At 39.5% G+C, this 14704-nt stretch overlaps 1 protein-coding gene across 3 annotated transcripts in view; it reads left to right on the top strand.

Annotated features, from left to right (window-relative positions):
* The first annotated feature begins 2766 nt into the window (after positions 1–2766).
* Positions 2767–14704, top strand: part of LOC137103176 (DNA repair protein XRCC4-like) — a 31965-nt gene continuing 20027 nt past the window's right edge. For 2 of the 3 annotated variants that reach the window (XM_067483245.1, XM_067483243.1), the window contains exons 1-3: positions 2767–2898; positions 5055–5198; positions 5550–5788. In XM_067483245.1, the coding sequence (XP_067339346.1) occupies positions 5057–5198; positions 5550–5788 (381 nt within the window). In that variant the 5' untranslated portion in view covers positions 2767–2898; positions 5055–5056. The remainder of the gene's footprint in view (positions 2899–5054; positions 5199–5549; positions 5789–14704) is intronic. The other variant, XM_067483244.1, reaches the window with a different exon arrangement.

Here is a 14704-nt window from a genome sequence, read left to right as displayed (position 1 = left end):
GAAAATGTAGCCAAGGACGAAGGGAAGTACAGAATCCCACCAGACTGAACTGTGGCTTAAAGAGAGCAGGAGGGATCAGAGGATCCAGGTCCTGATGCCTTTATTTACTACACTGACAAAGAAGGAGAGATTTCAGACCTGAATCCAAGTGTAGTTCGGGGCAAGAAAATCAATCAGTTGATCTATTTCTCCATTGTATTCATATGTTTCTCTTCTCAAAGGAGATAATCTGCTGTATTTGTTGCTCTTAAATTACACTAAATTCAATAATTTGGGTTTTTGGACTGTTTGGACACAAGACATGTAAAGATGCCACATGGTGCAGATATGAAAAGTTCCTTAATTAATATTGGATATTTTGAGTATCAGCAACACTGCACCTGAAACAGTAGAACCAAATATGAAATGATAACATGAGAAAGTATTGTATCAACTTATGACCTTAAGCTGTATAATAATAAAAAAAATTGAGGAGATGCTGAAGATTGTTTAGAATATCATGAATGTCATGTTGGCAGCACAGTGGTGGAGTGGTTAGCGCTGTCGCCTCACGCCCAGAGGGTCTCTGGTTTGAATCCCTGCTGGTTGCAGCCCTTCCATGTGGTGTTTGCATGTTCTCCCCGTGCTTGTGTGGATTTCCTCTGGCTCATGCATGTTAGGCATGTTAGAGTGTGAAGGGTTGTCTGTCTGTCTTCTCTGTGTTGGCCCTGGGATAAACTGGAGCCCTGTCCAGGGTATAACCCCCCCCCCGACCCTGACAGGGATAAGCGGTTACAGATAATGGGTGGATGCAATGTCATGCCAAAGTTCAGTATTATATTCAGTGCCACAAAAAAACCCCACTGTTGCCAGCAGGTGGCACTTTACATAACACAATAACACATAACCTCCAATTATAATAAACCTTTCAAGTGTCCGAACCAAAGTAAAATGGGTCAGAGTGTAAAAGGATCTATGTTAAAAAAACTTACAAAAGCTTCACACTTTCAATATGTTGTAAAAAATAAGCAGAGCTTGTACAGATTTCCAGATTGCTGTCACCTATAATAACCACTGCAGCTGCTCGTCTTTAGATGCCGATTTGGTTACTTGCACAGGTATTATAATAGTGGATGCACTAAAAAGTTGAAAGGGGCCCACGGAGGCTGAATGTGAGGCCCAGATTTCCTGCACAACACTGGAACAACTTTTTGTATCCTCTTTTTTTTCATTAGTTTATTTGCAGATTTTCTGACTGTTGTACACATGTTACTATGCACCTGAATGCCCCGTAGGAGAGCTGCACACGTTGCTCTGTGAACTCCAATCATGCACATCCCTGAAGAAAGTCAGCTGATGCGGACCCCTGTGTGTGTCTGTTTACTTAATAGAAAGTACTTTAATGCCTGAGCAGACTCACAGGGTCATTATTCTTGGAAAGACAGTGTGTTTGAAGAACTTAAATCATGGTCATCAGTAATCCCTTCATTTCCCGCTTGACAACATGTGGCACACAGCTTGTTGCCTTTGCCTCTTGGACGAGGAAACCCAAACAACACAGAGAGACACTGACTGGGAAGTTTATTACTGTGAGTTCTTTGTGATCAAATTGTCCGTAAAATGCATTGTCTTAACAATGTGCTACATCTTTTTAACTTGACATGGGAAAGGTTGCAGGAACACTTACAGAGGAACAAACAAACAGTCCTCATTATAAAAGGTTTATTATTGATGAGTTGATATTTTCCTGGGTGTTCCAGCCACATGAGAAATGTGTAACTTAGGTATAAATTTGGTGATATCTTACATTTTCGTAACCTGTCAACAAAACACACGAAGAAATCTAATCCAGAAATGAATGCAAAACAATTATTGTGTGAAAGAGTGATACCTCTATCTCGTTCCTCTGTGCCCCAGACCTCCATCGTTAAAGGAAAACTATTGGGAACACATCAGTGAGTTACACAGTTTCAATGGGCGACATACTCGATGATTTATTGCCCGTAAGAAAAAGAATAACACAGGACTTATCCCCTAATAGAATCAAACCAGCTAATGAGGAATGTTAGAGGAGACTGCTCCAGCTCCAAACATTAATCATTGCTTGTGATGTGGTCAGAAGATTTTGCTGCTTTAGAACTTGCGAAAGACTTTGATTGTGAAACGGTGGGTAATTTTATTTATGTGATGGCAAAGTCAAACAAATAATCAGCAGACAAAACAGAAAAGACGAAAACCAAATGAAAAAACTTCAACACAGAACATACAAAGAGCAATAAAATATAACAAAACAAACTGTCAATGGCATGGAACACAGACAGGATTAGAGTTGATACCATAAACCAGACAATACGACATAAACACCCATAAAAAATATTGCTACAGTTTTGTATCTAGATGTACCAGTTAACTGATTTATAGATGTGGAACAAGTATTCCAGCTACTCCAATGCAATGGGCTTAAATGAACTTTGGTTTCAGACTGTTGCTTGTGCATGTGCCGGTGACCTGAATAGTGAAGGTAAAGCAACAATTTTACAATAAATTTGATACTAAAGGATAATAAAGGTGAAACAAAAAAGCACATTTTGAAAACATAAGATAAAATCATGCGTAATAAATCGAATATTAAAAGCACTGATATCGTTCCAAAAATATATAGGAATTAAAAACTATTCTGATCCAAGTCCATTCCATAATAAATGTACAGTGAACGTCAAATACCTGTTGTTGATAATATGACTTCAGGACGTTTTTGACGTCACCTTTTATTTATTCGGCCGTTTAGTTGCGTCGCTTGGTGATGACGTGGGAACCCACTTCCCTCCCTACAGCTCCGAAGTGTTTTGAATAACAAGAACAAACATCATATTTATACCACAAAAATAGAGCGCGCGACACAAACACACGGAGCTGCAGGTAAAGTGCAAACTAACAAAAGGTTTATTTGACTCTTTCTTCGTTTGTGTGAGTTTGTGTTGTCGCTTCAGTCTGTGTGTTTACAGTCGGCGTCTGTTAGCTAACGTGCAGCTGCATACACTGTGTGTGTGTGTGTGTGTGTGTGTGTGTGTGTGTGTGTGTGTACACACACAACCTCAACAACAGAGTGTGTGAATGTTGAGAGCTGAAGCCGTCAGAAAACCCCGATAACCGTTGTTTAAGTAAAATACTACATTTTCTTCTCTAGAGCTAAATAATGTAGAGACAAACGTGTGTTTACATTAATAATAATTATATGTTGTTAATTTAATTTGCTATTACCATGACATTGGTTAATTTTCATTTCTGTTTGCGTAGTGATCATACTTCACAATATATTAGAAAACAAAAATACTATAAGCACCTTTAGAACCCTTCCACGTACAAACATGAACTTTTACTGTGTTACATCGATGCTCGATATCTTTCTGTATGTTGAACTGATGTGGCTTTTGGTTTTGTTAAAGAAAAATAACTTTTAATGGTTTATTGTATTTGCAGTATAAAGTGTCCTGTACAATATATGATAGTATGTAGCATAGTAAGTAGCATAGCATAGTTTCAGCATATAGCATAGCTGAAAATAACATCTTTAGCGGATATAATTTTTATTATTGTCTCATGTTGGCAGGGTATCTGACAATGATGGAAAAGCTTTGCTCATTAATCAAAAAAGTAACAAATTAAAATGTTGAACTCATAACAGGGACCGCGTGAATGAAATCTGAATTCTTTGCGGTCAGTAGGTGTTGCAATTTTTTAGTCTAGACCACATTAGTGGCGCGTACAGTAGACGTGACATATTTTTCTGCGAAGAAGAGTGAGTCTTCCAATCACAAGTTCTTCCTTAAGTTTGAAGCAGGTGTGAAAGGGTGCTGTGTCTGCAGGATCGTGTCTGGTAGTGTTTAGGGAACCTGGTGCTGTGGTCGGTCTTTAGAATCCAGTAAACTAAGGTATGAGTTTCTCCGCGTCGCTCTGCTTGGCTTGCTGTGAAACCGAATGAGAGGATGTGTATTAATGCATTACAGCGTTTACAGCGCTAAGATAACGTGGCTCCTGTCGGTCAGCAGATTATCTAATCTCTTGTGTAATGCTTGACAATGGGTTTGTTTTAGTTAGAAGTCAATTTCATAAACAGTAAAAAGGTGAATCAGGGGAACGATGGAAGAAAAAAAAGGGAAATAGGTAAACAAACAAAACAACCAAAAATGAACTTTGGCTCTGTACCTCACAATAGTTTTGAAATAAATAAAAAAATATCAAGAAAACCATTAAAAGTAGACTGTCAGCCTTCATTGAATGTTTTTGTCAAAAATAATATTTTCTCCATAGATCCAGAGATGGTAAAAGGACACAAAGTCAGTGCCAATACTTGCCTAAGAAAGTGCTACACTGTGAAAAACAAGTGGTAACCAATTTATGACCGAAACATTCAAAACGCTCAGTAACTTGGTGCTTCTGCGCTCTGCACACAGTTGGCAGCTACCAAGAGACAGGCTTTGTGTGTTTTCTCTTGAGGAGGCTTTTAGGTTTCTTGTGGCCAAGCCTTATGGGGTCTCTGATTGTTAACAGATCCACTTTGCCTCTGGACTTTGAATATGTTTCTGTTCTCTCTATAAGACAATAGCTCAGCCCCCTGCAGACCCTGCTGCACAGATGCCGTAAATTCACAGTGTGTCAGAGTTGCTGCTGTAAATTAAAGCAGGCCCACATTCGGGCGGCGTAGTTAGTAGCTGCTGGAAGCTGGAAGAAGCCACAGTGATGGGAGGTGATATGTGAGCGACACACAGGTGCCAGGAAAGTGATCTAATAACAGCTGTGGCCTCCACCGGGTTCGACACACGTCCAGAAATCCGCACTGTCAATCCCAAGTTTCTGAACAACCTGTGTTTTAGACATTTTGTGCTTTTTACATAAGAAAAAAAATTTAGAATGACTTAATCTTACTAGATATTACATATATTTGATCAGATTTCTATGACCTGATTAGAAATTTCAGCTTTTAACGTCATCCTAAATTGTTTCTCTGATGATTCAATTGAATCATTTTTAAATGCATTGATTGATCATTCATTTTGTATTTTAAATATCTGCAGGGATGCAAGTGTCGGTGCAAGAGATCCACATTTTATCGGAACCTGAGTCCAGGTACTTCCTGCGAGTGGACAGGAAGGGGCAGAACTTCGGTGCAGGCTTCCTGTTGCTGCTGACTAATGGACAGGATGCGTGGAAAGGAGAAGGTAAAAGTCCCACCTAGCATGACCTCACACCTCACGTCTGACCTCACAGACTTCTGCTCACCTGTGTGACCACACACACACACACACACACACCTGAGACGCTTTTAGAAGGTGCTGTGGTTGAAATTTGCAGCTGCTTGGACGGGGGAAGGTTTACTACTTTGACCTACAGCAGCTTGAATTATCTCATTTCAGGAAACCTTCTTTAAATGCAATGACATATTTATTTGAAGGACATTGTTTCCTTGAGAAATATACAACCCACATGCCGTATTTGCTTTGAATGTTGTCTAAAGTTATTGTCATTGTCTAGAATCTAAATTTGCTCTATTTCTTTTGATTTTGCTATAGCAAAACCAATTCAGGCTCATCCTTTGGCTTGTCTTTTTCTCTGGGCAGTGAGTGAGGCAGCAGTGTATGAGGAGGCAGAGGAGCTGGAGATGCAGAAGGAGAGGTACATCCAGGACCTTCAACAGGCGCTAACAGGGACCACGGGCTCTGTTGCTTACAGCTTCACCCTCACGCCGTCTCCACCAAAACACAGTTCCACTGTAACACTGGAGTATGAGAAAGTGCAGAAGGACATCTCGGTGAGTGTCACACAACCTCTGTCACGGCGAAAGTCCTTAGTCTGAGTATTTCAGTCTGATACACAGATACAGGCCACGGAGTAATGAACAGAGGCGCAGATTTCTTCAGGCTTTTGGCTTCAGCACATTTAGTGGGAAGTAAAATGCTGAATTCTAGAGGTGGATTGTCGATTCCAGACGACTGGTATTGTCGCTAATTGTGGCATTTTTAAAACATGATCGAAGGATGAAAAATAAAGCGCATCCCCTTTTTTTTCTTTTTGGCTTATCCCGTAAGTTGAGGGTTGCCACAGTGGATCATTGGTCCACATGTTGATTTGGCACATTTGTTTAACGCTGGATGACCTTCCTGAAGCCTCCCCAATTTCCACTGAGCTTGGTATCAGCTTGGCAATGCACGGCTGAGGATGGCAATGGGGCTTTGGTGTCTTGCCCTGGGACACTTTGACATGCGGTCGGGGAGAGCGGGGAGCAAACCTCCGACCCTATGGTGGGTGGGTAAATGTTCTGCACTTATATAGCACTTTTCCACCTATTAGCACTCAAAGCGTTTTACACTGCTTCACATTCACCCATTCACACTCACAATCACACACACACACTCACACACCGAATCCAGCTGCATAGAGCAACTTAGTTGGGGTTCAGTGTCTGGCTCAAGGACACTTCGACATGTGACCGGAGGAGCCGGGGATCGAACCAGGAACTTCCTGCTCCATAGTTGCTCCGTTGGTAGAGTGGCAACTCTTCACTCTAGCTTTGTGCTCCAGAGGAAACTAAAGAGAGAGTTTAAATATGTACAAACTAGTGAGTGACTTCAAGAACAGACACTGATGAATTGATTTGCTCATTCTTAGCAAATACAATCACACTAAGCAGCGGCTTCTTATGTTTAGCCTGCTGCACTGGTTAAAGTGCCAAATCCCTTTGGCGGCCGGTCTTTTCAGCTGGTACTAATGAACGTTAGGTCTGTAACCTGTTGCTTAAAGTGCTAGTGTCTGTATAGAGCCAAACAAAGATTGTTTGTCAGAGGAAAAAATCCAGCTAAGGGCTCCATCTTGACTCCAGATTATTCTGTCACATTCACCCAGTTATTCTTTCATTATATCATATCGACTATTTAAATTTACAGCATAATGTATTTGAGCTTGAGTAATTACTGTAGCATGGCTAAAATATCAGATCAGCATCTGTGTCGGCAGATACCTAATATTTAGGGAATAAGATCCGTAATACAGTAATTGGTGTGAATGTGAGTTTGAATGCTTGTCTGTCTGTGTGTGTCTCTCTGCGTTTCTGAGATAGACTGGTGCCCAGGGTGTATCCCCCCCCCCGGACAGGTAAGTATTGACAGGAAATAGATGATTGGATGGATGCCACCTCTGATTAATAGTACATTAATGTGAAAAGTCTCTGAAACAATCAGTATAATAATCGACTATAATGCAATATATATAACACTTTTTCCACTTCTCTTACGCTGCATTATCACTTAGCAAACTATTAATTGTTCAGCCCCACATTGGTCTGTTTTACTCTGACTAAATTAGTCTTCTTGTAACCTAAACCTTCTGTTTTTGAGGTTTACATGTTTACCTACATTTTGGAGAACAGTCTCTATATTGATGTAAAAACCTACTCAAATTAAGGTTAAGTCTTTGCACTTTACTATGCTGAAGCATGGAATCTGAAGAACCAATGGTTTCACTGTCACAGTCTGGACTGTGACTGACTACATGGTGAGACATTTTTACACATCTGGCTGTGTTTGTGCGAGTGTGTTTATTTAACTTTTCTCCTGTCTCGGCGGACAAGTCATAGGTTAATTCAAAAGACGATCGTGTGTTTGCACTTAGCAACATTGAAACAGGAACATAGAGATGACTGCTGACATTAAAACCATCTTCACCATCAGTGCTGTTGATCTTTCACATGACGTAAATGCTGCCTTATTTCTGCAGATAACTGTGCTGTCACCTCGGTTTCTTTAATCCACCCTAGATGCTTAAAAGCTCCAGGGCGGGGTCCAGCTTTTCTGGCTGATCCAACTAATGATGAATATAGTGTGAAAAGTCTGACGACGTTAGTCTAAAGACTCAAGTTGTGTCTACGTGTGATTGCGTTTTTTTTACCACAGACCGCAGTGCAGTAAATGGAATGTGTGATGATTGATGCATCTCTAGTCCCGATTTTCCTGCCTCGTTTAAATCTGTGGCTCATACAATAGTTTGTTGTATTTGCTTTAATGAGATTCATGTGGTTTAAATAATCTTCACAAATCACAGCCGTGCCAAACTGTTCACGGATTAGGTCTTAACTGATTTGCCATGTAATCAATATTCCTTTTTCTAATTTGTGATTAACTTTAAACATAGTCTGTACAGCGCCCCTTGAATTGCAACAACTGCCAGGACCTGAGGATGTTGTTTGTTAGTCAGCCAGGTTTTTTTTTTTCCCAGGGTGAGATTTTTGGATGATTATTGGCTGGATTTTCTTCCTGTTCTGTCTGATGTTAATGAGCTCCAGAGGTTTATTCTTAAACTATCAATAATTGATTTTTATGGCAGTTTGGGGAAAACACAAGCTCTAAACATACTGCTGCTTTTTAGCTCCTTGCAGCTCATTGTTTTGGTTTTCACAAACTCAGTACTCCTGAAAACATGTAAGTCCTTGACTAAAAAAAGCACTCAAAAAGCAAAAGTACCACTTAAAATTCTTTTTAAGTACATGCTCTAAAATGTACCTAATATTAAAAAATGAAAAATGTACAGGTGTAGTCCAGATTTGTCCCACTAACTTTCCAATGGTGAAAATATGACAACAAAACAGTAACAATTCCAGTAATGAATAAACACTAAGGGCAAAGGTCTGTGTTACTATACAGACTTTGTGTGGAACAAAAACCGCAGCGGTTGAGGTGGAGCTGATGTTAACCCGCTGCTTTATCTGCAATAAGACATTTATTAGTTTATAAACACAGTTGTGGTTAAGTAAATGTTACAAAAATGTAAATACACCAGTAAAGTACAAGTAACTTGAAATTGTAGTTAAATACATTACTTGAGTAGATGTACTTAGTTACTTTGCCGCCTCTGGCAACAATTATTCAATTAATTATTTGAGAGGAAATTGATTGATATCTTTTTCGATCGAATAATTGTTCAGAAAAGGTTGTCAGAAATTTCAACTTCACAGATGCCAATATTTCTGGTTTTTATACTTTTCGATAAGAATAACTGAACATCTTGGTCAGACAGTTACAATGGCTTTTAGGAACTGGGACATTATAACCATTTGAATACAGCTGGGTTCCTATTTACTACTTAAATCCTAAGGCTGCTATGTACCAGCACTATGTACACTCCTCTCCAAAAGTATTGGAACACTGAGGCCAATTCCTTTAGTTTTGTTGTAGACTGAAACCATTTGGGTTTGACATCAAAAGATTAATATGGGACAAGAATGTCTATGCTCAGTTTCAGATGTGGGTTCTTCCTGTTCAGACTGCGTTTATAATTAAGAGGTGTAACCAACATGAAAACCAGAGAGCTGTCTATGGGTGAAAAACAAGCACCTTTTATTTGAACCCACCCATTTATCATGTGAGCAAAAGTGTTGGAACAGATGGACTTAAAATAGATGAAGGGAAAAGGACTTAATATTTAGTTCCAAATCCATTCTTCTTTTGTGAGACTCTTCCAGGTTTTCACTGCTGCCTCTTTCACTTGTTCTTTTTGGGGGTTTACTCCCTTCAGTCTCCTCTTTAGCAGGTAAAATGCAGCTCCATAAGGTCTTAGTCTAGAAGCTTCCACTTCTTGCTACTGGGGAAACTGTGTGTTTTGGGTCATTATCTTGCTGCATGATGGAGGATTTCCCAATGGGTTTGGTTGCATCTTTCTTTAAATTGGTAGACAAAATGTTTCTGTAGACTTCTGAGGTCGTTTTGCTGCTGCCATCCTGTGTTACATCTTCAGTGAAGATTAGTGAGCTTGTCCCAGAAGAAGCCATGCAGCTCAGGCCGTGACATGACCCCCCCCCACTGTGTTTCACAGATGAGCTTGTGTGTTTGGGATCATGAGCAGATCTTTTCCATCACTTTGGTAAATTTTCATCTTTGTCTCATCAGTCCACAAAACATATTTTGTGAAGCTCATCTCTGTACTTTTTGGTAAATTCCAGCCAGGCCTTCCTGCTTCTAGTGTAGCATGTGAACTTTTGTTCATGAAGTCTTTTGCAAACAGTAGATTGTGATACCTTCACTCCTGCCTCTTGGAGGTTGTTGCTGACGTCACTAACAGTTGTTTTAGGTTGTCGCAATGTTTCTGTCATCAACTGCTGTTTTTGTCCATTACTTATCACACCAGTGGTTTGTTTCTTCTTCAGGACATTGTAGATGGTTGTACGACCTATGTTTGTGTGAGGGCTCTGATTGATTTTTGCATTTAGTCGTTTTTCACCCATAGACAGCTCTCTAGTTTTCATGGAGGTATCACATCCTAACTATAAATGCAGTCTGAACAGGCAAAGCCCAAATCTGAAACTGATCATAGGCAGTCAATCCTATTTATTGTTTGAATATCAATGGCATAGGACACACCTGGGCAACAAAACACACCTGTCAGTTTTGCTCACATAAAAATGGGTGGGCTCAAACAACAGGTGCTATCTTCTGAGTTGAGTATCAGATGTAAATACATGGATCCAGATGTAAACACCTATTGTCTCATATTCATCTTTTGATATCAGACCCAAACGTTTTCAGTCTACAGCAAAAATAAATGAATTGTCCTCACTGTATATTATCGTTATTGTTATTGTGAACAAAAACTAATCATTAATTACTTCTATCTACTTCACTGTAACAACATTCCTCATTAAAAATGCCAATGACCATGGTACTAAAAAAAAAAAACAAGAAAAAACAATACTGGACCAATTTAAGTAAGTGAAAGTATTGTATCATTACCACAAGGGGGCGGCTGTAGCTAAGTTGATAGGGCAGCCGTCCGTGGACTCACAGGGTCCGTAGTTCGATCCCCGGTCCCGGCTATATCAAATTGTCTCTGGGCAAGACACTGAACCCCTAACAGTCCATTCCTCTCCCCAGCTGTGCAGTCCATGCCCGGTAGAAATCGGGGAGGGTCCGGCGTAAATGACTGTGCCAAGCATGCTGACAATGATCCGCTGGGGCAACCCTGAAGTCACAGGATAAGCCGAAAGGACAAAAAAAAAAAATTGTATCATTACACAACATACCACAGTGTAGAAATGTAGAAAGTGAAAGCGTTGCATTAAGTACAGTACAAAAAGCTTTAGCTCAAATAATACTTGAAGTACCAAAAGTAAAAGTACCCTTTTTACAGAATGGCTGATTTTACACCAGGGTTTATAATAGTATTTTATTACAGTTATTGATGCATTTTATTACAGTTATTAATGCTTTAATGTTGAAGCCGAGTTTAATGACCTGTTTCAATGACACTGTGTTCAGATTACTTACAACATCGCAAGGCATCTGGCCACCATACTAGCCCCCTGGTTGGCAACACTGTCCACAAAATTAACAACTCAAATAATTTTGTCAGCAAGGTTCAGAAACTCTGACTGGACCCAGAAGGAACCACGGTGTCCTACGATGGAGGTTGAGTCATGTCTGGAGTTTGAGTCATGGCAGCTGGACTTCTTTCTTCTTGGTTGAAAATATTTAGCTACTTTTCCATGTAAGCTCTACTTCAATCTAAGTGAAAGTTGGCTGGTTAAATCCTCCAGGGTAGGGCTTTTTTTTCTCTTTCCTGGCTCATTAGATGGATAATGACTCTTCTTTCTTCTTGGTGTGCAACCAGAAGACAAGGGTGGAGGCAAAGGTAAAAGACGCCTTCAAAACCTTCTGCTACCCAAACTGGACCTTTGTCAAATCCACAAAAAGTTCCATTAGGAGCCTGAGCACAATAGACAGGAAAACAAGGACAAAAACAGAACGTTATTCATTTCATACACTGCTGAAACTCGGGAGAATGTTCAATAAACAGCACTTCCCTGCACATTTCAAACCCAGCAATACACTGAAGCAAGAAACGGTCAAACCCAAGGACGAGAACATCCTGACATTAGCAGGGAAATGTACTATATGCAGTCCATTGCAGCGAGGAACGTACAGACTTGTACATTAGAGACACGAAACCACAACTTCACAAAGGCATGAGACAACATAGGAAAGTCAGCTCCTTAGGGCATCTTAAGACAGCAGTGTCCACCTTCTGGATAGGGAAGACTGTTATTTTGAACAAGCTGTTAAGGAAATGATACGTCAGACTGGAAAGATCCTCTCTCAACAGAGGAGGTGGACTACGACACCATTTGTCAAACTCTTACAACGAAGCTCTTTCATCACTTCTGACTCCAACAACGCACGTGAAAGTGGGACACGACTTAATGACTCCACTGAGTTTTTAGGTCTGTTCTTCAGCCAGTCGATCAGAACTGAAGAAGCCATCGGGAGAGGAGTGAAACCTCTTCAAGAACTGCAAGTCCAGTTGACGCTGAACAGCACTTGTGGGACAGTCGTGACCTGGATGACTGGGAATCCTCACAGACCTGTTCTCTGAAGCTAATGATTATAGTGTGAATTACTGGGAATTTTGAGCAGAGTCTATGAGTATTTTAACCACCAGGCAGTTAAACTAAAAGATGCTAATAATTGTTTTTAGATAAAAAAAAAAAACATTTTATGGGATATGAACAAAAATATATAATATCACTGGCCTTATTCTTTAAGTATTTGTACAGTTTATATGGGAATATGAATATGGTCAGGAGACATAATGAAACTTATACCTTCTTACAAATAATAAGGATATCTATCCCGTATGTGTTGGGGGTGCTGTGGTTGTGATTGCATCATTATTTCGCAATCTACTGAATAATCCCTGTTCACAGGGCCAGAATAATATGAATACACTCATTCAAGTTTTGGACCCAAATGCTGTCGCCATGGATTTTATGACAGAGTGGAAATGTGAGTGCATGTGTTGTAGCAGAGGGAAGGAAATGAATCAATGCTTCTGTTTAAAAAAATGAGAGGAGTAGTGTGCTGCAATGTGTCATCCCAGGATTTGTCTTGCTCAGCATTAAAAAAAAAATAGAGTCATAGATGAAAAGTTCAGTCTAAAGCCTGCTCATCCCCCTGGAATCACAGCTTCTGTGCCAAACCAGGACAAAGTCTCACACACAGGGACAGGTGTTACCTGAGGTGGTTATCAAACATGCATTCATGCAACACTGAGGCATAAGACGTGTAAGATGTTTCTCTTTGTCATAGCAGAGACATTAGGGGGTCTTGTTGTATCATGTTTCACACATTTTTTTCATATTTCCACAACTAAGTACAGTACTGTATACAGTAGAATCAGAATTAGGAAATGGAAATGGAAATAACTTTAATCAAATAGATGTAGCAGTGTTGTCCTAACTCAGGCTAAAAAAGTGAAATGGCATTTTAAAAAGCGATTACTATTAAAGTAAAGAGGTTAATGGGAAAACAATGTACTTACTGAATAAAAGGCTTTTTTTTAAATTTTACCGAATAATTTACAATGAACCACGTGATCAGTGTAGTAAAATGCTACGTTACTACTTACCAGTACTAGTAATATCAGCCTACCAGCAGAAAAACTGTAAGATGTATGTTCAGTAACTTCTTAGACCTTAAATATTACGTAGGCTTAGTCCAACCTTCCTGTGCGTGTGACACAGTGGGAATTTTACAAGTAGACATCTACAAACTGTATTTCTATACCCTTAATAACCTTCATTAATACACTTGATTAAGTTTTAGCGTGTGTTGGAGGAAGTAAGCAGTAAGAGTCGTTAGTTAAAGCTACTTTATGTTTTGTGGCTTCTCATTTATTGTAATTTTGATAATGACTACTAACTAAAGAGCTGTGCAGAGTGTGGTGGACTGTAGCAGGGAGAGGGAGAGCTGGGTGGAGCAGAGCGAATGGATTTGAACCATGAACTTGTGCTAGTTTAAGTTCCAGCTTTAAGCAAAAGTACTTACCACACAATTTCTAGTAATAACTAAAAATAAAGTACATCAAATTTCTACGTAAGTGCAGCACTTGAGTAAATGTACTTGGAAACATTCCACTGCTGGCTGTAGACTCTTAAGTCCAAAACCTCTTAGTTTCAGTGTTTTATTCACTGCCTACGTTCTCTTTTCCAGGAAAAAAGGCAAAAGGAAACTTTGATGTCTTTTTAGCTACATTTTTAATTGTACTTACAGCAAGTAAAATGACTTTCAATTTCAAAAAAGCAAAATCGAAACAAAACTCAAAGAAAAAATTCATAAAATGAAAACCGAAAGTATAAATGTCAATATGTCACTAATACACAGAAAAAGTAGAATCTGCACTAAAACCTTCAGTTGCTGCATCCCCGTTTTTTTTTCTTTCCCTGTTTGCCACTGAACTCACGGGATAAGTCGCAAGGACAAAAAAAGCTGATTTGACGCTGGAGCTCGACTTCTCACACGTCTTGCTAGCATCATTAATGCTGAATGGGATAAAAGGCTAAGCTGGCCCAGAATCCCTTACGTAATAGGGCCAGTGAGCCAATCTGCAACAAAACAGATTTAAAATATTATAAGCTGTCGATAAAATGCTGATGCTAAAGCAGTTTTCTCTCTTAATGTTGATGTTCAGATATAAAATACACACATTGTGACAGAAATGTGGGATTATGGGTGACAACTAATTACGTTGTTGTTTTTTTATGTTTGAAGTGAAAATTAATTCTTAATTGTTTATTATTATTATTATAAATATTGAGAATATTTAAAAGGTAGTTTGCTGTATATTCAGCGTCATTCACAGGGATAAAAGTGCCCTTAAAACCACCAAAGCCAGCTGTGCAATATCC

The sequence above is a fragment of the Channa argus genome, chromosome 18 (assembly GCF_033026475.1).
Source record: "Channa argus isolate prfri chromosome 18, Channa argus male v1.0, whole genome shotgun sequence".
NCBI classification, from domain to species: domain Eukaryota; kingdom Metazoa; phylum Chordata; class Actinopteri; order Anabantiformes; family Channidae; genus Channa; species Channa argus.
This window is presented reverse-complemented; position numbering and strand designations above follow the sequence as displayed.